General features: G+C 35.6%; 1 protein-coding gene and 1 long non-coding RNA gene across 5 annotated transcripts; one reads left to right on the forward strand and one right to left on the reverse strand.

Annotated features, from left to right (window-relative positions):
* Positions 1 to 8,545: 8,545 nt before the first annotated feature.
* LOC142610477 (uncharacterized) lies at positions 8,546 to 9,866 on the reverse strand. Its single transcript, XM_075782288.1, has 3 exons — positions 9,693 to 9,866; positions 9,289 to 9,469; positions 8,546 to 9,177 (listed from the first exon to the last, which is right to left on the reverse strand). The coding sequence occupies exons 1-3, from the start codon at positions 9,864 to 9,866 to the stop codon at positions 8,546 to 8,548; spliced, it is 987 nt and encodes a 328-aa protein (XP_075638403.1).
* A 2,779-nt stretch (positions 9,867 to 12,645) lies between these two features.
* On the forward strand, positions 12,646 to 16,683 carry LOC142611192 (uncharacterized). Of its 4 annotated transcripts, XR_012839976.1 has the most exons (3): positions 12,646 to 12,981; positions 14,309 to 14,416; positions 14,882 to 16,683. It is a non-coding gene; the product is annotated as an uncharacterized LOC142611192 (long non-coding RNA). The 4 variants fall into 4 exon arrangements; XR_012839975.1 differs by having other exon boundaries at positions 12,646 to 13,043; positions 14,309 to 16,683; XR_012839977.1 differs by having other exon boundaries at positions 12,646 to 13,011; positions 14,309 to 16,683.
* Positions 16,684 to 21,172: the final 4,489 nt, after the last annotated feature.

The raw sequence follows: 21,172 nt of genomic DNA on the forward strand, positions 1-21,172 counted from the left end.
CAAAATATCACTCCCTTCATTTGTTACAATAGTTTTAATCTAGAAACAAAACATCAAGCACATGATATATATATATATATATATATATATATATATATATATATATATGTATGTATATTTATTTATTTATATGTAAGGTCACAATTTGCACTTAAGCCCAAAAATAAGAAGGTATAGGCCCAAAAAACCCAATACAATGAATTTGTAGAGAGTGGATTAGAAATCTAGGTTCTGGTGAGTTTAGATCACAAAAACAATGGGCTAGATCACAATATGATACAGATGGAATAATTTGTAAAACGAAAATTGTCCTCAGACTCAAGCCGAGGAGACTAGATCTTATATTTCTCTTTCCAAAAGGCAGGTTACAGATATTGTTCTTATGTCTACAGTATTTTCTTTCTTCCTCTCTCGAACCCCCTCTCATGGGGCTTCTCTCTCCCTTTTATACTCCCCTTTCTCCTCTCTCTACCCTCCACGTATGGACCAGATTGTCGGGCTGGATACTTGTCCCATCAGTACCTTCCTGAAGCCTTTGAAGATAGCTATAAGGCTGAACATTGCTATTCAGGTATCACTTCCTCATTAATGCGGCCAGAGAGTTAGTTGCAGAGCATTTAATGCGGTGACAGCAGCTTTCCCTTGAGATATTTCATAGTCTTTCCTTGTCCTATACTCTCACCATGTATATCCTTACAAATAGGATCTCCTAGAAAGTTACTTTTGGATGACAAACTAGTCCTCCCAACCTCGGCTTTGCCTCGCCGAGGAAGTATTCCTTCTCGGACCACCTTCTTGGACGGTCTTGGTCAGACTTTGTCTTTTTACTTTCCAACCTGGACCTTTGAGAAGATGTTTTCTCATCCTAGGACTTCATAATGTCCTCGGATTGGGCCTCTAGCCAACAGATACATAGATATGTACTCCTGGGCCCATTATCCCTACAATATATATCAAGCAAACTAACCACAAACTAAAAGCCTTTTATGTTGGTTTTTTTTCTTTTAATAAGCCTTGGGTTTATAGAGACAAAACATAACCTTAATTCACAACACATACTTTGAAAACATTCTGTTTTTTTACTCTTCGGTCTCCAATGACAATTGCTCTTTTGGTTTCCATGTTAATATGTCAAGCTTATCACACCAATACTTGTGTGATTCAAGCTCATTTAAGTAAGACAACTTCAAATTGTTAATTACAATGGACAGAGTTAGAATCAATCAATCAATTAATCAATCAATAAATAAAGCCACTAATAAGATTTCAGATGAAAAATATGAAACAATTCTCACAAAATCTAGAGTAATATATTACAATGTCCTTAAAATAAAATTATAAAAATAAAAAAAAATTCCGGCAAACATACACAAAAAATAAAAAAGATGCAAGAAACCATTGTTTGCAAGGGACTAAACTTAATTTTGTGGTGGGTATATATTACAAAGCAATTTGTTGGGAATTTTCTTGCATTCAACTCTATATACCTGCAAATAAAAATACAACCTAAATAAAATCACATATTTTCATGCAACAATAATTGCACAGTTCCAACGGTACTTTTATATATATATATATATATATATATATATATATATAAATATATATATATATAAACACACACACACTCACACACACACACACACAGAGCAAATAGAAAGGAGGAAACCAAAAAATTAAAACAATAATAAATAAAAAAGAAATAGACATTCCCTCACTTCCCTACTCTTTGTTTGTGCTGAATCTAATATAAGGAGATGACAGACATCATCAACTAATTTGCCACCAACAACAACAGTTTCAAAGGGGAACCCAATCTGGAATTCTTTGAAATTATTTTTAGCATTGCCACTAATCAGCTAATATTAGTCAGTTACTTTCAAACTAACTAAATTCATACATGCACTAAAGAATTGAACCTAGTATGTAAACATTTTAAACTCAAAAATAAATATGTATATAAATAATCTCAAGGAAAATACTTGTGAACTAAATTATCTCTTAATTAGGACACAGACACAATTCAAAGAACTCAAAATTCCATTTATACATTTCTCTGATTTTGGGATTAAACCTAGGGCATGAATGAAAGGGAAAAAAAGAAAGAAAAGAAAAGACACACACACTCTTGTTCTGAAAATGACCAACCTGGCATCAACACATGATTTAGAAAAAATGATAATTGAAATCTTATAAGTTATAACTAATTCAGATTTGGTTCAAGGTTTTTCTAAAGGTTGTGGGTTTGAGAGAATACAGTTATTGATCCTCAAGAAGCTTACATGATAGTAACAATTACATTGTCCTTATTAGCTTTAATATGAATATCAAGATCAACATACTCTTGTAAAAGCTCATGCTCATCAACATTGAGGAACGACAGCTTATCTAAAGGCATTGCTGTGACATAATAAACCACATTTTGGAATAATCAAAATCATCTACCTCAAAATGAACTTTAACATTCTAGATTATTGATTTTATCCCCCTCAATTTATGAAAACGTTCAACGCTAGGGGATAACCATAAGCACCAACCCTTTTAAACCCAAGCAGTTTTTGCATAATCACAATCATACTTCACTACACAAAATATTTCACACTTGGAAACCAAAGCCAAAAAAATCAATTTTGGAGTTGAAAATAAACTTCCAACCTAGACTCCATTTGGCCACCAATGTTTATTATGTGTGAGACATTATGAGTCTAAGAGATGATGTTGACAATTTTTAATAATGCCTGGCCCTTGTTCTACCAGTTGCACTATTTGGACTTAAACCACAATAGCCAAGTATCAAAATAATCTGGAAAAATACATCTAGACAAATATCATTCATCCACCAATCTTAGAAAAAACTGACAGATATACACGTGCCTGATAAGCTCTAGAAGAAACGGCTCGTCCTTTGTTTCTGCACAAATAAATAACCCAGTTTCTATTATATGAAGCAATAAATTCCGTTTTGCAATCAACCATTGTATAACCTTGGCCTATTTTACGTAAAAATTAGAAAAAGACAACTATAATATAAGTAGCATGTTTCAACATATAGTAATATACTATAAGAGCTTGTACTTTTTAAAATTGGCAAACAATGTCTCAAAAAAAGGGCAAATGAAATGCAATACTATAACCTTTTTTCCCTAGAATAACATCCACCTTTATTTGTGTGAAATACGTTACATAATTATCAATTGTAAATAAACAAAAAAAAAATATCAATAAATTTGAATTATGATTATATTAAAACAAACATATTATTCTTTGAGTAAAACATTTGAATTTTAACCTTTGAACTATTCGTAGTTGTTCTGATTTTCACTTATCACAATCTTGTGTTGGTGATATGGCTCACTGCTTCATTAAATTTTTCTCCCAAAAAAAAAAAAAAATCAACCAAATAAACCTAAATCATAACCAATTGAACCAAATACCCAAATGTAAAACATAATTAACACCAAAATTTCAAAAATAAAAAACATAACATAACTCTATCTCTACGTTTCAATTGCAACCATCATATAAGGATTGAAGAAAAAAGAAAGAAGGAAGAGAAGAAAAGAAAAATAAAATAGAATTTAGAGAATGAAATTGAAAGGCTTGATGTTTTAAAGTCACAAATCTTCATGTTCTTTTTTGGAAACATGACAAATTTTTAAGTGGGGTTTTTTCCTACATGTAGCAACATCCTTAATTGTAGAGCCTTACTTTTCTTAGCTTCTGCTTTTATATATAGTATTAGATATTGATTTGAAATCACATGTCTATAAGACATTTGAAATGTAAAACCAGGTTAATAATTAATCTGGCATTGTACATTATAAATAACCTGTAAAAATTAGCAAGGGGGAGAATCTTTCCAAGCTTAAAATTTAAAAGTTTAGGGGACTGGAGATAGAAAGCTCTAGTATGGATTTAGGAACTAATTTATGTGGAACACTGGAAAAACAAATCATGCCATATGGACACATTTATGAATTCTATCAAACTCTGCTTGATTTTCCTTTATCTAAAACAACATTTCTAACAAAGAATGCCTAAAATCACTAAAATGAGTAGCACCATAGACAAATTAGGCTATGTGTCTGTTTGGCAAGATTATTTTTGCCAACTTATTTTACTATTTAGCTTATTTTTGCTACTATTCATGGGTCCCACTACACTTTTTGGTACTATTCATAGGTCCCACTGTACTATTTTAGCTAACTTTTACCTTTATTTACAGTACTTTTAGCAAAAAGTTTTCAGCTTCAGCAAAATAAGCGGATCCCAAACAGACCCTAAAAATTTTCTTCTTCTTTTTATTTTTTATTTATAAACCATTTACATAGTTACATATCTATAGAATCCTTTTTTTTTAAGAGAGTTTCGACCTGTCAGTCTATGACGTCCGCTCTTGATGACAGCTCTTTATTATCAGACCAAGACATCATCAGTTTTTTGGTGTAGGCGGGGATTGAACCACAGATCTCTTATACAACCATCAGAAACTTTACTAATTGAGCTAATTGGAACCCACATATCTATAGAATCTAGTACTGTATTTTTTTGAGATGTACCAATTGCAAGGTTGCACACTTTATAGCAAGAGCAAAGACTTTGATTCCAAAACAATAATAATATATTTATCAAAAACAAAGGAAAATAATAGTAATAACATAAAGCTAAGACTTTGTACTGTCCAGGCATACATCTTAAAGTGCAATGACCTTATTACCCCCAAAAGCCGACAAGTTTTTTTGTTGTTGTTGTTGTTGTTGTTGTTGAGAATCACACTGAATCAACTATCATTGAATGAAAAAATTAGCCATAATCAGCTAAAAGTACAAAGATAATGTGGGGAGGAACCTCTTCCATCCAAACCACTAAATCGCTAACATGTCTAGCATGCCTAGCTGGGTTATGAGCTACAAAATTCTCTTTTCTTTTAACATAAGAAACTCTAAAATTGAGAAAAAAGTCTGCAAGAAATCTGATCTCCTCAATGAGATTGCCATAAGAGGCTAGGGACCGATCCTCAGCTTGTAAGGCTCGAGTGATGATCTCCGAATCTCCCTCTAGTATAATGGAGTTGAGGTTGAGTTCTTTAGCAAATATAATAGCTCGTCTTGCTGCTGCTGCCTTCACATCTACCACAGTCTAAGGGAGAGGGATCTTCTCTGCTAGGGAGGCGAGCACTCTGCCCTCACTATCTCGGACAACAACCCCTATGCCTGCTTCATTAGAATCTCGAAAAACAGCCCCATCGTAATTAACCTTCAGAGAAGGAGCATGTGGAGAATTCCAAGTTGCTGCTGAGTGGTGATTGGGATTCACATATGCTGTCTTCATTGGTTGCACTCGATAGAAATCTTGCAATTGTTACTGAGCTCGGGTAACAATCTGACCGAGAGGAATGGTTAGGGTGCCTACTCTAACCTAGTTTCTTCGCTGCTATAGGAGCCAAACTATCATGGAAAACAATTGCAAATCGAGGCCCGCTTCCTCTATATTTAGGACTAGCTTTTGAAAATCAGTCAAGCTCTTTGTACTTCTGAACCTCCAAGCAATATCAGACTCCCATACCTCAGTCAAGCAATGACAAATCCACAACGCATGCAACACATCTTCTGGATGTGACTGGCAGTGGTCACATGTTACTTCAAAAAGCACATGCCGTTTGACTAAATTGATTTTAACTGGAATAGCATTCTTGGCAACCCTCCACATAAAGTTTCAGACTTTTAGAGGGACCGAAAGATTCCAAATGGTCTTCCAAAGCTTCTGTGATGGGGCAGGAGTATTGATATCACAGCTTGATTGCTCTTTCTCTTTAGACAGAAAATAATACTCGGATTTTACTGTATAGGAACTTGATTGAGTGTGAGGCCAGACCACTTTGTCATGGGCTGAAGCATCACGGGCTTGCAACAAGTCCACATCCTAGTTTTGTGTGTGAGGATTGATTAAAGAATTAAACTTCACTTCTGGAAAGTCAATTCCCATCAAGTTACTGACCCGTGGAGCAGAAATAGAGGGCAGCCAAGCATCGCTCCAAATGCTAATATCCTCCCCATTACCCACCCGCCATCGTGCTCCTTTTTTCAAGACCTCCCTACCCTTCAATATGCGACGCCAAGCATATGAACCTTTGGCAGAATCTAGAGCCTCCAAAATAGAGCAATCCGGGAAGAACTTTGCTTTGAAAACCCGATAGAAAAGTGAGTTTTCATTGTGAAGAAGCCACCAAGCTTGTTTAGCTAGGAGAGCATCATCAAACATAGCCAAGTCTTTGAATCCCATGCCTCCTTCCCCTTTTGGTTTACACATGGTACTCCACTTGACCCAATGGATCTTTCGCCTATCTCCTCTTTGTCCCCACCAAAATTTTCGAATGAGGCTTTCAATCTGTTAGGACATATGTGTTTCACTTGTTTAGAACATATGTAATTATTTTATGTAATTGGCTAATCCTCTGACAAAACGTACTTTACTTGTAATTGGGTAGATTTAGGATGTGTTTAATGCTTCAAGAAATTGTGTTTCAAGATCAAGTATTGAAGTCATCAAGTTTGTCCAAGAAACAAGCCGAAAAGTGCATGTTCATTAAAGCTCGACAGCTAGCATGTATTGAGGTTTAAAGAACTGTTCCAGCCTCGTGGCTCGACAGCTTCTCGACAGGTGCTCGACAGCTTCTATCTGTCGAGAATTAAGAATTTTAGAATCCTGATATAATTTTCTTGGAATCCGTGGATGTGTCTTTGGACCTTCTTTTCTCCTAACCCTAGACATATAAAAGGATTATTTTAAGGGCCGTCAAAGTGTACACAAGTTGCACAAGCATTGAGAAATCCTTGTTCAAGCAAGTTGTGATCGGAGACAAAGTTCTTGCCCTAGTTCATCTCTCTTGTGAAGAAGTTGTTGTGTAATGTGCACCGTAGGGTTTTGTAACCAAGCATCTTCTTGATCTTCATCGTGTGGATGAATTGAAGAACTTTGTAACCAACAACCTTCTCTAGTTGGTGATTGAAGTCGCGTACTGGAATCCGCACAATTGGTTAGTCACGTACTTGGAAGCCGTGTATTGAAAGGAGAAATTTTCACTACAGAACAAGTCCAATTGGGTATTGGGATAAGGGTTCAACTGTAGGTTGGTAAGGTACTTGAGATTCCTTTACTTGTAACCACTTGTTGTGATAATAGTGGAATTTCAGGAGTGGTGACCTTAAAATCACCTGGTGGGGTTTTTGCCTTGTAGGTTTTCCCCATTCGTAAACAAATCACCATGTCATTTAATTTCCGCTGCATACTTAGTTTAATTGGTAATTTGTTTGTGCTACCACGCGCTTTGCATGTTAATTTGATTAATTAATAACTTGGCTAATTAATCAACTTAATCTATCACAAAGGGTCAATACGTTTTTGGCCTATCACAATCTCGTTGCATAATCCCACCGGAAGTTTAAAGCAACTCATTGTGTAGGTAGGGATGACTTGGACAACGGCTTTAATGAGGACTTCTCTCCTAGCCTGTGACAGCAACTTCTCCTCCCAACCATGAAGCTTCCTCCACACTCTTTCTTAGATATATTCGAAACTAGCTTTCTTCCTTCTACCAATCAAAGAGGGCAGCCCCAAATACTTTTCATAGCTTCGAATTTCAGGAACTCCTATGGCATAATTGATGTATTGCGTCTTGCTGGTGTGGTGGACTTGCTAAAGAAAATGGTGGTTTTGTTTCTATTGATGTGTTGCCCCGAGTACTTGCTATAAGAATCCAGAATTTCCAAAACTTTCTCACATTCCCGTGGAGTAGACCTACAAAATAACAAGCTATCATCTGCAAAGAAAAGATGGGTTAGTTTGGGACCATTTTTGCATAGTGAATAGCCATGTAATTCTCCTTGCTTGCTGCTTGTGTGATAAGACCATGCAGACCTTCAGTGCATAACAAAATAGGAAAGGAGCGAGAGGAGATCTAATTCCTCGGGTTGGCTTGATCATGCCTTTGGGCTCGCCATTCACCAATATGGAATAGGAAACCGTTTTGACACCCACCATCATCAATTGGATCCACCTTTCTGTAAAACCCATCCGTCTCATAACTGCTTCCATGAAAGGTCATTCCACCCTGTCATATGCTTTGCTCACATCTAACTTCACTGCCATATAGCCCTCTTTATTAGATCTATGATTCTGCATGCTATAGAGACTTTCAAAAGCAACCAAAATGTTATTAGAAATAAGGTGACTTTTTGTGAAGGCACTTTGTTATTTCGTAATTAGTGCAAGTAAAACTTTCTTCAACCTATTAGCCAATACTTTTAAAAAAAATCTTATACAAGACGTTACAAAGGCTTATAGGTCTAAATTCAGAAACTAACTCCGGATTTTTTACTTTGGGGATTAGGGAGATGAATGTATGGTTCAAATGAGATGGGAAAGTGGCTGTATTAAGGAATTGTAAGACAGAAGTTGTTACCTCAGCACCAACCAGCGGCCAAAAGTTTTGAAAATATTGGTGGCATTCCATTCGGGCTGGGTGCCTTGAGAGGGGCCATTTGTTTCACTGCTTCGTGGACTTCCCATGCCTTACGTCTGCTGAGAGCTTATTGTTCATTTGTGCACTAACCCGAGTATGAATGGATAGCAAAACTTCTTCAGGAAACGTGGGATTTGCTAAGGTAAAGAGTTCCTTATGATATTGGATAAGGATGTCTGCCACTTCCTCATTATTTGCGCTCCACTGCTCATCCAATTTTCTAAGCTCGTGGATGAAATTTTTTCGGTACCTGTTGGTTTCTTTACAATGAAAAAACCGCGTATTGCGATACCCTTGCGCTGCCCATAGAGTTTTAGAGCGTTGCAACCACATCCGGTTCTCCTTATCCAAAAGATTTTCAATCTCATTTTTCAACTCCCTCACCCGATTATTCAGCCCAAAATTCATAGCATCCTTTTTGGCTTCAGCTAGTTGTGTCCTCTTTTTCTCCAACTCATTCCTCACACTTCCAAAATTCTCACAACTCCACTTAGTAAGTTTAGTTCCATACTTCTCTATTTTTTTGAGAACTCGATTGTTTTTGTGATCAAAATCATGAGACAGCCACACGTCTTCTGCTGTATTAGAGCAGCCTTTATCGGAGAGCCACATCTCCTCAAATCTGAAAATTTTCTTCTTTCTGTCCACCTCTAAACCTGTGGGAATGATCAAGATTGGACGATGATCAGAGGAATTCGAGTGGAGATGATGAACTTGTGCCCCTGAAAACCTTGCAAATCACTCATAATTGGCTAGTCCCCGGTCACGTCTTTCCCACGCCGAATGTCCCGCTGCATAATGCTTGCTCCAAGTAAATTGAGGTCCTACAAAACCAAGATCAAGAAAGCCACATTCATCAATAACATCTCGGAAAAGTTGCATTTGGGATTGTGATCGCGTATTTCCCCCATGCTTTTCATTGCTCCTCAAAAATCTCATTAAAATCTCCTGCACAAAGCCAAGGTAGGTTAAAACGAGAATTTAATTGTCTTAGCATCGACCAAGATTCATGCCTCAAATGTGTGACAGACTCCCTATAAAAACCTGTGAATCTCCATGCATCCTCCTTTCCTTTGTTTATAATTGAGTCAATGTGATTTTAAGAGAACGTCTCCACAATATAATTTTTCCAAAACAAAGCTAGTCCTCCTCCTTGATTGACACGGGGCACCACAAACACATTATCAAATTCCAGATTTCGCTTAATATCTTTTAGTCTTGCTTCATTTGTCCACGTCTCGGCTAAAAATATGACAGAGGGATCTTTTGCCCAGACTAAAACACCAAGCTCCTTTTCTATACATAGGTTCCCAAGCCCACGACAGGTCCACACTAAGCAACTCATTGGTCTTGGCGGGGCTATCTTGCAGCCTCCGCCATTGAATCAAAAAAGTACGTCTCTGTCAGAAGTTGTATTTTCTCGCATGGTTCTTCGGATTGCCCCCAACCACACTCATCATCAGTCCATTTTCTAGCTACTGTGTTTTGCATGGAAGAGTCTCCCAAATGGACTTGATGTGCAAGCTGTTTCCACTTCCTTGAAGTAAGGTTATTTTGAGTTGTTGTGAGAGAAGTTAAGGTAGGGTCAGCCACGACCAAGATTCCTGAAGGACCCTGATCAATCTCTCCATAATTTTCGCCTAATGTTAGACTTTTAGGGGCAGTTTTGGGATGGGAATTAACCTCTTGATTTGTGGTGTCCTGATTTGCTCCTATCACTCCATATTTATTGCCATATCAATCTCATGAATTTGAAATTCAAAAGATGTGTTTTCCGTAAGGGGAGTGGGAGGTATGGCCTCATTATGTTTTCTTGGTTTGGGGCTGAGATTTGAGGAAGGCTAGCTAGGCAAAGGATTTTCCACCAAATTCGTACTTTCCAAATTTAGGATCATATCCCTTGGAGTTTTTTCCTCGTGAGTAATGGAGGAGGGTGGTGGCGGAGGTGGTGTGGCACTAGGTGCTTCTTCACGGTGCTCCTGGTATGGACGCTTTATTGGAAAGACTTCCAATCCTGGGACTGAACAAAAAGTTTTCCTGCCTAAATTAAATGGACTTGCTCGCAGCCAAGCCCCAAACTCCTGTGACTCAAACGAGAGCGACCCTTTGCTTGATAACCAAATGTCACAGTCCTTGTCGTCATGGCAAACCATACCACACCAGTAACAAAAATTTGGCAATTTCTCATAGCTAAATGACACCCAAACTTCCTCATCATCGTCCAATACCACTTGTCTTCCTCTACAGAGCGGCTTTGAAACATCGACCTCCACCCTAACCCTTAAAAAATCCTCTGCTATCATCTCTGCCTCACGATCGTGGCATGAGATTGCCCCAATAGTCTTACCAATTTGAATGGCCGTGGGAATGTTTAATTTGTTCACTGGCAACCCATGCAACTGCACCCAAAATTTGATCGTGGTGAAATTCAAGCTCCGCACAAAACATGACCCTTCCAGACGACAAAATAACACCAAGTGTTTGTCAAAGCTCCACGGTTCGTTGGAGAGCACCCTCTCTGCATCATTCGCCAGTTCAAAAATAAAAAGGAACAAGTGGTCTCCAACTTGTTGAATATCGAAACTTGTTCGACCAATTGCATCCACATTGAGTACCCTTTGGTTTAGGAACTTCCCCGCTAACACCACCTTGTTACTGCCAGAAGGTTGTTTCTTATCCAGCCTAACCTGGTCCCCTTCCTTCTCTAATAGGGAGAATTTGCTCTAGCCTTCTAGGATATGCTCCATTGTAAACTATTTAGAACCACACAAAGAGAAAGAAAGACAAAGCACGAAGAGAAAAAAGAAAAGAAAATTGTTTCCCCACCCCTTGAAAAAGAAAACCACTAGCCCTACTAGTAATCGTGCTACCAGAGGGAAGAAAATATCATTCCAAAGGAAGATAAGAAAATTCCACTGTCCAGGCTCTGCACTAAGCGGCAGCGGTTAGGGTAGAGAAAAAAAATTTTCTTCGGGTTCTTTAACCACAAGTGCCGACAAGTTTTTACCACTCAACTAAGTTCTAACAATACACTTTAAAGACTTATATATGCTCAAAAACTTCAATGTAAATCTTAAAGTGCAGTTCATCCAAAAAAAATATCTTAAAGTCCAATGACCCTATTACCCCAAAAGCCAACAAGTTCTTACCATTCAACCAAGTTCTAACAATACACTTTTGAGACTTTTATATATGTTCAAAACTCCAATGTAACTTAGATTTTATAATTTTATGTGATACTCAGATACATTTTTAAAAAATATTTTTTTTAATATATATATATATATATTTTTTTATCTTTAAGAAATAAATGAGTGCAAAATCACATTAGATTTCAATTGAAAAGAAATCCAAGTTTTTAAAGGTTTATCAAAATAATAGTTTCTTAAAATGATTACTAATTGGAGTATTGTATTGTTATATGTGGATCAAAAGATTGTTGTATATGGCAGGAAGCAGTATATTTCACAATTTTGTTAAGTATTGTAAGTAGTAATAGAATTTTTTTTTTCAAAAATAAAGAAAAATTTAACACATAAAAAATATATTGTATATATAAATGCTCCATATTCATAGTTAACATCCTTTAAAAACATTATATTCACATACCTTAACATATACTACAATATAAGATAAACAATAAATAGTGATAACAAAAACTAAATGAGAAACTATTTTTTTATCTAAAAAAAATAAATCCATTTTTATGACTTTAATCATAACAATCATAAAATATTTGTTTTAGGTAAATTTTTTGCTATTATTCCTATATCCCTGATCCAAAAAATGCAAATGGAAAAGAGGTTCTTTTTTTTTTAAAAAAAATAATAATTACAAGGAGATTTACTTATATTATATGAACATATACTTTAAATATTCGTAAAGTTGTTTTAAAAAAAAAAAAATCTTAAAATGAATGAGTTATAAATGACAAAAAAAAGTGAATATTAGGAAAAAAAAAAAAACTTTAAAATGAGCATTTGTATTTATTAGAGGAATAGGAAGCATGTAAGAGTGGAAGCTTTATTAGAACAAGAAGTAGAAACTTCTACATACTTCCTTTTGCTTTAATATAAATCTTCTACTCTACAGGCTTCCTATTCTCTAGACCCATCCGCTCTAATAGAAGCCGAACTCACCCAATTATTTCTTAGACCCAATTAGACCCACTAAACTTATATAATAACTGGGCTTTTAACTAAAAACCTAATAAACCCAATTAACCCAAAAATAATAAGCCCAGTCTCTCTGAGCCTCTCGACTCTCTCTACCTCTTCGTTTCTATCTTCATGAATTTGGGGATTAGGGTTTCCAAACTCAAATCGGGCATTTCTCACCTATTTCATCAGTGATTTTCACCCAAAATCACCAATTCTCACAATCCGTTGCCCCAACTATCCTATATATATATATTCATCTTTGGTCTCTCTATCACAGATTCACAATGTGCAGTTTGGTTGGTGAGAATTTTGAGTCTCTCTTTTCAGGAGGTTATAAAAATTCACGCAGCTGGATCTAGAATGTAGATACAAGTTGATGTTATGATAATTTTGGTTTTTGAATCTTTCTTGTTAGAACATTATAAATTTGTTGCGCTTGTGTGACAATTTTTAACTGCTTTTTAGAGCTTATAAATTGCTTTATAGTTTTTTATCCAATACTATGTATTGTTTAATTTATACTATGGTGTTGCATTGGTGCTTAATATATATGTTGATGCAAAGAAACAAGGTTAGGACTTGAGACAGTAATCGTACCTCACAACGACGTACTTTATTAGGGGGACTGACATTGGGCAATCGCATTATGCTTAAGGATAGAAGAAATTTTTCTTTGCATTCTTTTTTGAGATATTTGATGAACTTTTGACAATCTAAAGAAATACTGTAATTTAACCCAGTGGGGTTGGCCAAGTGGTTGGACACTCGGTCTCAAAGTGGCTGTCTTGGATTTGATTAAGAGCTTCCTAGTTCAAGTCCGGGCACTAGCACTTTGAAAAAAACTCCTTGGGTCAGCCATTTATCCCATTATGGGCCTACCCGTCACAAACAGTGATTAGCCTCTAGTTGAAAGCTTTGAGAAAACACTGTGGGCAACCAAAAAAAAGAAATACTGTAATTTCAATTGCTGAAAAAGAGAAACGCATACACTGTATATGTTCCTTTATCTAAGAGTAAATATTTCATGGCATATCTTGAAATAATTATTTTAACTCATGAAACAATAAATTTCAAAGTTAATGTCCTGTTTTTATGTTAATGTTTTGTTTTTTGTGACAGAAATCCACCAACAAAATTGCTGGTGGTTTTAGAGAAACTCACAACATACGCCTTTTGATAAGTTCAAGATTCTAAAGCTTTCCTAGGTAATCCCTATTACATGTTTGAATATCTCAACTCTAAAGGAGGCCTAAGCGTAGCTAAAGATGTGGAGTTGCTAAACTCCATTGGTCACCACCATGATTATACCAAGGAGTGTTTAGGAAGTTTCCTAAGGTCCTCTTAGGCACCTAGGCAGTGCACCATCAGAAATAGAGAGAGCTGAACTGATCAACATGTGAACGCCTTGATTTCCATTAAGCCAAATTCCTTATGTCTTCTTTGCACTGAATCAGAAACAGAATAATGCAAAAACTTTTTCTTTAATAAGCATTCATTTTGCAATAATGCATTTCTTTTCAGCGTATATGTATCATGTTGGTTGATTTATATGTAAATTTGTTATTTTTTAAGTTGGTGATTTTAAATATTTGATGCGTTTAAGTTCATTATAATGTCACTATGTCAGGTTTACATGCTCAGGGAGAGGAATAAGTGCTATGGTATGATCAAGTTTGTTGATATAAGTTCTGATGATTATTCTCTGGAGGAGAATCGAGGCCTAAACTACAAATCTGTATGTTCTAAACAGTGCTGAAATTTTCAGTAGACACAATTTGCTGGTTTAAGAGGGTTTGGTTAGGGCTGTAAGATAAGAAGTAGAAAATGAAGTATGTGTGAAAGTAACACTACCTGGTAGTCATTTCAATATGATTTCAGAGACTAATATGTTACTGTCACAATTTGCTGGTTTAGTTAAGAGGGTTTGGTAGGAGCTGTAACACTACCTGTTGGTCGCATCCAATATGACTTCAATGACTAATATTACTTTTTTTGGTGGCTTTTATGGATCATAAGAAATTTTCTGAAAAATCCAGCATGAAACCTTGTAGCTGCATGGTTTGGCCATAGGAAAGTATATGATAACTTTGTAGTATACAAAGTAGAGCATATTAACTTTGTGGTATGTATACATCAATTTTAGAGCACCTCTTTTGTCAGATTTATTACAATACAGTGATGAAGTCTGTTTGTTGTTTAGGTTATGGGAAGGATTCGCTCAATCTTCTAATGGAACTGTTGTCACTGGTGTTGAAGTTTGCCCCATTCCCTACCCTTTTTCCCCCCTGTAATTGTACATTAACTGTGCTAGCACTTCTTATTTTACTTTTCTTTCCAAATTTCCACCAAGTCTGAGTTCACTATCTTGAATTAATCAAGTCTAATTTCTTTGTGTTGAGATGATTATCAAGTCTAATTTCCATCACGTGTGCATGTCACCTATGCTATGTGAATGTGTACTAATTTGTGTTTTGGTGGTCCAACCCGTGGAAGTTATAGGATAAATGGGGGAAAGAAAACCCCACTAATAGAATTGTGGCTATTCCATGACTGGAATCAATTAGTGCAAGTTCGAGATTGTAAACCTTGAACTTTAATGTGTTCTAGACAATCACTAATTGTTCGAACATCTAAACTCTCAAGGAGGCCTAAGTGCAGCATAAGGATGTGGAACTGTGAAGTGCCAATGATCACCACCATGATTCTATCATTCTATTAATGCTTCCATAGGAAGCTTATTAAGGTCCTCTTATAGGCACATGGGGAATGATATTTCTCACTAAGCCAATTTCCTTATCCGTCCCCTTTCCAATGATTAAACAGCTTTGTCAATAGTAAATACAATGGCATAGGACACATTTGGGATTCTTTAGATGTAGAATCTATTTGAAGAAGCTGGCTAAAGAACTCTGATAAGACTTTACTTTCAGCTGTATTATCTGAGATTCATTTTAACCAAGAAAAAAGAATTTAAATGACAACTTTTGCAGGCAGTTAGAAGACTATATGAACAAGTTGGTCTTGGATGGGTTTATGCCATTACCAAATGTGAACCTGAAAGTTTCTTTGTTCTTCCAAATTTTACCCATAGTTCAATCAAAATGCTACCATCTTGCAGACGAATAGTGTTTTGGATAATGCTCCCTTGTCCTTTTCTCATTCTTTGTACTTAATATAACAATATGCATTTAATAGATTGCAACAATAACAGATGTCATATATGGTGTTTGGGCTAAATACCATCTTCAATCACAGGTAAATTCATACTGCTTAAACAATTTTGTGTTACAACTCCTTCAAAATTTTGTTGCAGTCATGCCTTCTTAGCTTCAATGACCAAAAAGTAATGCTATAGCTGAATTGTTTTCTTGGATTTACATAATAACAGAGTGGCACCAGCCGTATGATCTACACACCCAAACTAGTGAATTTAAATTGTTGTGATAAGAAATTATTTGTTTTGATGACCTTTAAATTGTCCATTAACAGAAAAAACCCATCATTTGGATTTAGTTGCACCATGAAAAACTCTCTTTGTGCTTTTTTAACTTGTCTCTATGCAAATTTTCAATATCAAACCTAGCCCACAACATACTTAACAGGAAGATCATGAGACTTGCTTTGAAAACAAATTTCGTTAATGACTAATGTGATTCTGCTCAATCAATGAAATTATTAAATTATAAAAATTGATGCAAAATTATTTGTTTTTGTCCAGGCCGACAACCTTTAGAAGAACACGAATTACCATATTTGAGGTATATGGTGCTGATTCATGTTGGACGTTCTGTTTTCATAGCAGGATGAAGTATGTAATGACAGAAATTCATGTAAGATGTGGACTTTCTCAATAATTGCAAGAAGTCCTAGTTTTCCAGGCTCGCTCTTCATTTGCTTACATATATGATCTTCAAAACTGACCTGGATTTGAGCTCATAGCTAAAACTCGTAACAAGATGAATAGGAATGGCAGTTCACATACATTTTTCAATTAATTTTAATCATCTAATAGTCTAGCAAGTTGATGCTCTTATAATGCATAATGATGTGATAATTGACTTTTGTTGGATGGGAAAATGGAGATAACCAAGCAAGCTCACTTTAGAATATCCACTTTGAAGTCCAACGATTGATAAGGATTGAAGAGATGAGTCCAGAGAGGTGTAGACGTTCATGGGAATTAGTTTCTGTTTCTATATAAGGTTTGACAATTTGATTGATTCTCAAACTTCATAAGAGTTTCTCAAAGATGTATGTCTTAATTTTAGTTTTTTATCAGTTTTGCTTTGATAAAAATTAGCACCAAAATTTGACTTCATATAACCACTATATATTGTATTCTTTTTCTGGATGAATAACTCTTTTGCGATTCTTCTTTCTTAATTCCTTTTCTTTGGTCCTATAGTCCTGAAGGCTTTTTTGGATACCTCATGTAACTGCTAGCCTCATGTAATTACTAATACTGTATCTCAGTATCTCCAAAGAACATTATGGTCAACTTTTTTCTTTTTGGAATTATGGTTGGACATTGGTCCTAGGCCTTTAATCCTACATTATGTAGTTACTACACAGTTATACCACGTTCTTTTATTTATTTATTTTTCCTTCCTCCTGATATAAGAAAATGATATTCCAACTTTTTGCCAAACTAACACCCTGTAGACTGGTGGTGTGGTGGATCGAATGTGGGACTTCCAGGTTTATGTCACACCCCAAACTAGTGAGTCCACCACCCAGGTACCCAATGGGGGTTATATTACAGTGTTTCATAAAATAAGATATTAGTAGAAAATTTAATTTCTAGAGTCTCTTTGAAGATAATGATAAATGTGCAACTATATGAAGAAACTATATTGGTTCTAGAAATTCAGCCAAATAAAATGCCTGGGGAAACCCATTTATTTTCTTTTTGATAATCAGGGGATTATTGAATTATGGATGCCTCCGTTGAAATTATTAGGAGGTGCCAATTGAGTTACAAGGCTCTTGGAAGTTTTCTATAACATAAACATTTTTGTTCCTTTTGTCTTTTGCTACTTTATCGTTTGTGAGAAAGGAATTTTAAAGGATGCTTCACACGTAAAAGTGTAAAACCAATTGCTATAAGAAGAAGATTATAGAGGGAGATTTTGTTAAAGCTTATAAAAAGGCTATGATTCCAAATCCTAGAAATGTCTAAAATGTTCATTATTATTTCCAGTCATCTTCCCAGTGGTGTACTGGTGTTATTGTAGCACTTGGACAGATGTACAGGATATTTGTTTGCTTTCCAAACGAAAAATGCAAGCTAATTATTTTGGATGTGAGTGCGACTGTGATTGAGTTCAGTTCTAACAACACAAACAACATGATATACTAACCCATATGTGGAAAGTCAGTATTGAGAGAGATTATAAAAAGACGGGAGAACTTTGCCCGTAATTTTGCAGACTCAATAGCTCTAATCTAAGAGATATTTGTCGTCTAGGAAACAACCATTCTCACATTTGACAAATTATTAGGGTTAGTTTGCACTTCCCTATAAATATGGTGCACTTTGTCCCAAGCCATTAGGATTTTCTTCAAATCAATAGAAACTTCAAATTCCTATTAGACATTTTTCTCAAGAAATTTTGGGAAGGAAGGAAGAACAAAAACAGTGGCCATCAAAGGAATTTTTTGGCACACCTCATTGTTGCAGTGATACAGAGCATGCAAAAATTAGAAGAGGCAGCTCCACCTAGGGGTCAATGTCTTGATGTAATTCTTTCACCTTGGTGTTTTCTACATAGGATAAATATCTTATTCATCCAAAAGGAAAGATCTGCAAAATGAAGAATTCTGCAGCATTCCATTTGGAAATCTCCGAAATACTAGAAAGGGAGCAAATTATTTGGACTCAAAAAGCTTGACCAGATTGGTGGTTGATGCGAGAGAAATACCAAGAATCTTCATATGTTGGTGGTGAACAAAGGAGAACTAGATAATAAAATCTTAAGGTTCAAATGGCAGATGATCAATGGATCGACTCAGTACAAGACAGAACAAGGAATAGTTGATCATTTTAGTGTATTCTATATCAATTCTCTGTAGAACATATTTGAGTCAACTTCTAGCAATAGACATGCAATGCCTAGGCACTAATCAATAGCAGAAGTACTGTATGCCCTCTCAAATGGGTGTTTTAAAGACCCTTGGTCCAAATGGATTCGAAACATTGTTTTATCAGAAAAACTGGAGAATCAAGACAAAATATGGTGAGGGTATGCAGTCACAATGCAATGCTGGTGTTAGCTGAAAAAGCATCCAAAATTGGCAAGCTGCAAGTGTCATAGTGGCAAGTCATTTTGATGCGAGAAAGAGCAGGATCTAGAAGAAACAAATGGAGGGCAACAGCTTATGTGTGCAAAGACAGATGAAGGCATTTAAGTATTGCCAGGATGCCACTATAGGGAATTCACACAAAAGGATACTGCAATCAGTTTAACTCTTACACCAGCTGACTCTATTGCCAAGGAAAGTAATCACAAGCATTGATCTTATCAAGGAACTACAAGGTGTGCAAACATGAGTTAGTAGAGTCCATTCCCAGATCTTGAGAGACAATCAATTTGGCTATAGTGGCACAATGACTGTATATGCATGTTTTTCGGTCTAAGCTTTGGCAATTGTTTTGTCACTTTGTAGTGTTGTCATATGGCTGTCGTAGTTGGGGCAAAAATGGTGTCCTAATATCCTGGCTTCTGTCTGGTTTTGTTTCCCCTACTAATAAATTTTTGGTGTTGTCACAAAAATAACATAAAATAGATGTCTCACTTTCTATTAAACCTTTCAACCTTATAAATCTAATTGCTGAAAATTTGCAGATTGCATTGCAAATTATATTATCTATGCAGTTGGATGTAGGATGTTTAGTAAAGTTTTTAAAAAAAATGCTGAATTAAATGTAAAAAAGTTCAAACTTCCACAAACAGAAAATCGCATTATTGAAAATTTTTACCTACTTCAGGTCTAATTAACAATAACAGGTCACTTAAACAATCTCTTCCCTCTGTATACCATTGTCTTCCTGTTCCCTTAAAGAAAATGCTTGAGAAGCTACATATTGGAATTTCTGTAGGAGCCAATCATATGTCTTACCACCTAATTCATAAATCTTATGAACTGTGTTGTAAAGACACTCAGAAATATGTCGGTATGAATGACTCAGTACCCCGACGAGAAAGATTGGACAAAAATTAACCATGAATAGCCAAAAGGGAGAAATGATTATGGCAACAAGTAGCTCAATGGCAATAATTCCAGAAACCAGACAAATGGACCTGAATATGGGAAGGTCAGTGTCTTGAGGTTGCAGTTTTATCTCCACATATGCGATGCTATAAACGACTGTAGCCATGATGAAAAGCAAGACTAAAGTAAAATGTATTTCAAGTGGAGAAACGACCAAAACTTGAAAGTGGACGCCAATTAAGCCAGCCAAATACGAGACAAGGAAGGCAAGAAGCCTATGAAATGCTTCAAAGACACCATGGGCTTCATCACTGGCAGATACACAAACAAGAAATTCTTAAGCTTTAATATTACCTTTTCTTCCAAACATAAGAATATCAAAATCTGGTTTCAAAAAAAAAACTTTATAATCCCGCAAAATCCACTCAACTTAATAATAATAATAATAATAATAATAATAATAATAATAATAAGGAAATCCCTTCAGCTCTATAGCCTACCACAATGAGTTTAATTCATTGCGAAGAGATGAACAAGCCACTAACAATGTTATTTTATTCACCCTTACTATAAGAAATAATCTCTAACGATTTGTCTTATCAAGGACTCTAGAAATTCACTCATTATAATTGATATAACACTTATCGTACCACAACAACAACACATTGGAATTGTTGGGGATCCTCAACAAACTATAATCAGAGTTGGTCATCTCCTTAATTGATGTCCTTTTTTAGAAGTTATTGTAGATGTTCCTTTCCCTTTCTCCGTTCCCTCAACTTGAACCAACTCATGTTCCTCATTGGTGGATTAATCGATCTCTTCTACACGTGATCCAATTGTCTCAAGCAACTCTTACCCATCTTTTCATCAATAAGATACTCCTATAGTTAAGCGAATTTCTTCATTTCGAATCTTAACATTGTACTTTTACTCATCCATCTTAATATTTTCATTCTAGTAAACTCTTTCAAGGTTAGGTCCACCATATAGACCATTAAGGGAAATGTTTTAGGCCCCCTAGTGTAGAAAGATCCCATAATGATAGTCACAATATCATACTTTTATATTAGCAACTTAAAAATCAATTATCACCTCCTATTTTTTTCTTTCTTGTGGTCAATATCTAACTAAAAAATGGAATAAGCTCATCTATTCTTTTTTGCTCTCTCACTAACAACATAACATAAAATATTTATAAAAAAAAATCCTTTTTAGAAGAATCATTCTTGAAATAATCTCATGTATCATAGAGGAACATCATCTGGAATTTGCATTT

Source organism: Castanea sativa, chromosome 9 (assembly GCF_040712315.1).
Source record: "Castanea sativa cultivar Marrone di Chiusa Pesio chromosome 9, ASM4071231v1".
Taxonomy (NCBI): Eukaryota; Viridiplantae; Streptophyta; class Magnoliopsida; order Fagales; family Fagaceae; genus Castanea; species Castanea sativa.

Bases quoted from the DNA above. Each gene is read 5' to 3' on its own strand.
- LOC142610477 (XM_075782288.1), bottom strand. From the start codon at position 9,866: ATGAGTTGCTTAGTGTGGACCTGTCGTGGGCTTGGGAACCTATGTATA. The intron at 9,470-9,692 runs GTGCCCCGTGTC...GGCTTTGTGCAG, and splicing joins AATTTGATAATGTGTTTGTG to GAGATTTTAATGAGATTTTT. The intron at 9,178-9,288 runs GTGACCGGGGAC...TCATTCCCACAG, and splicing joins ACATTCGGCGTGGGAAAGAC to GTTTAGAGGTGGACAGAAAG.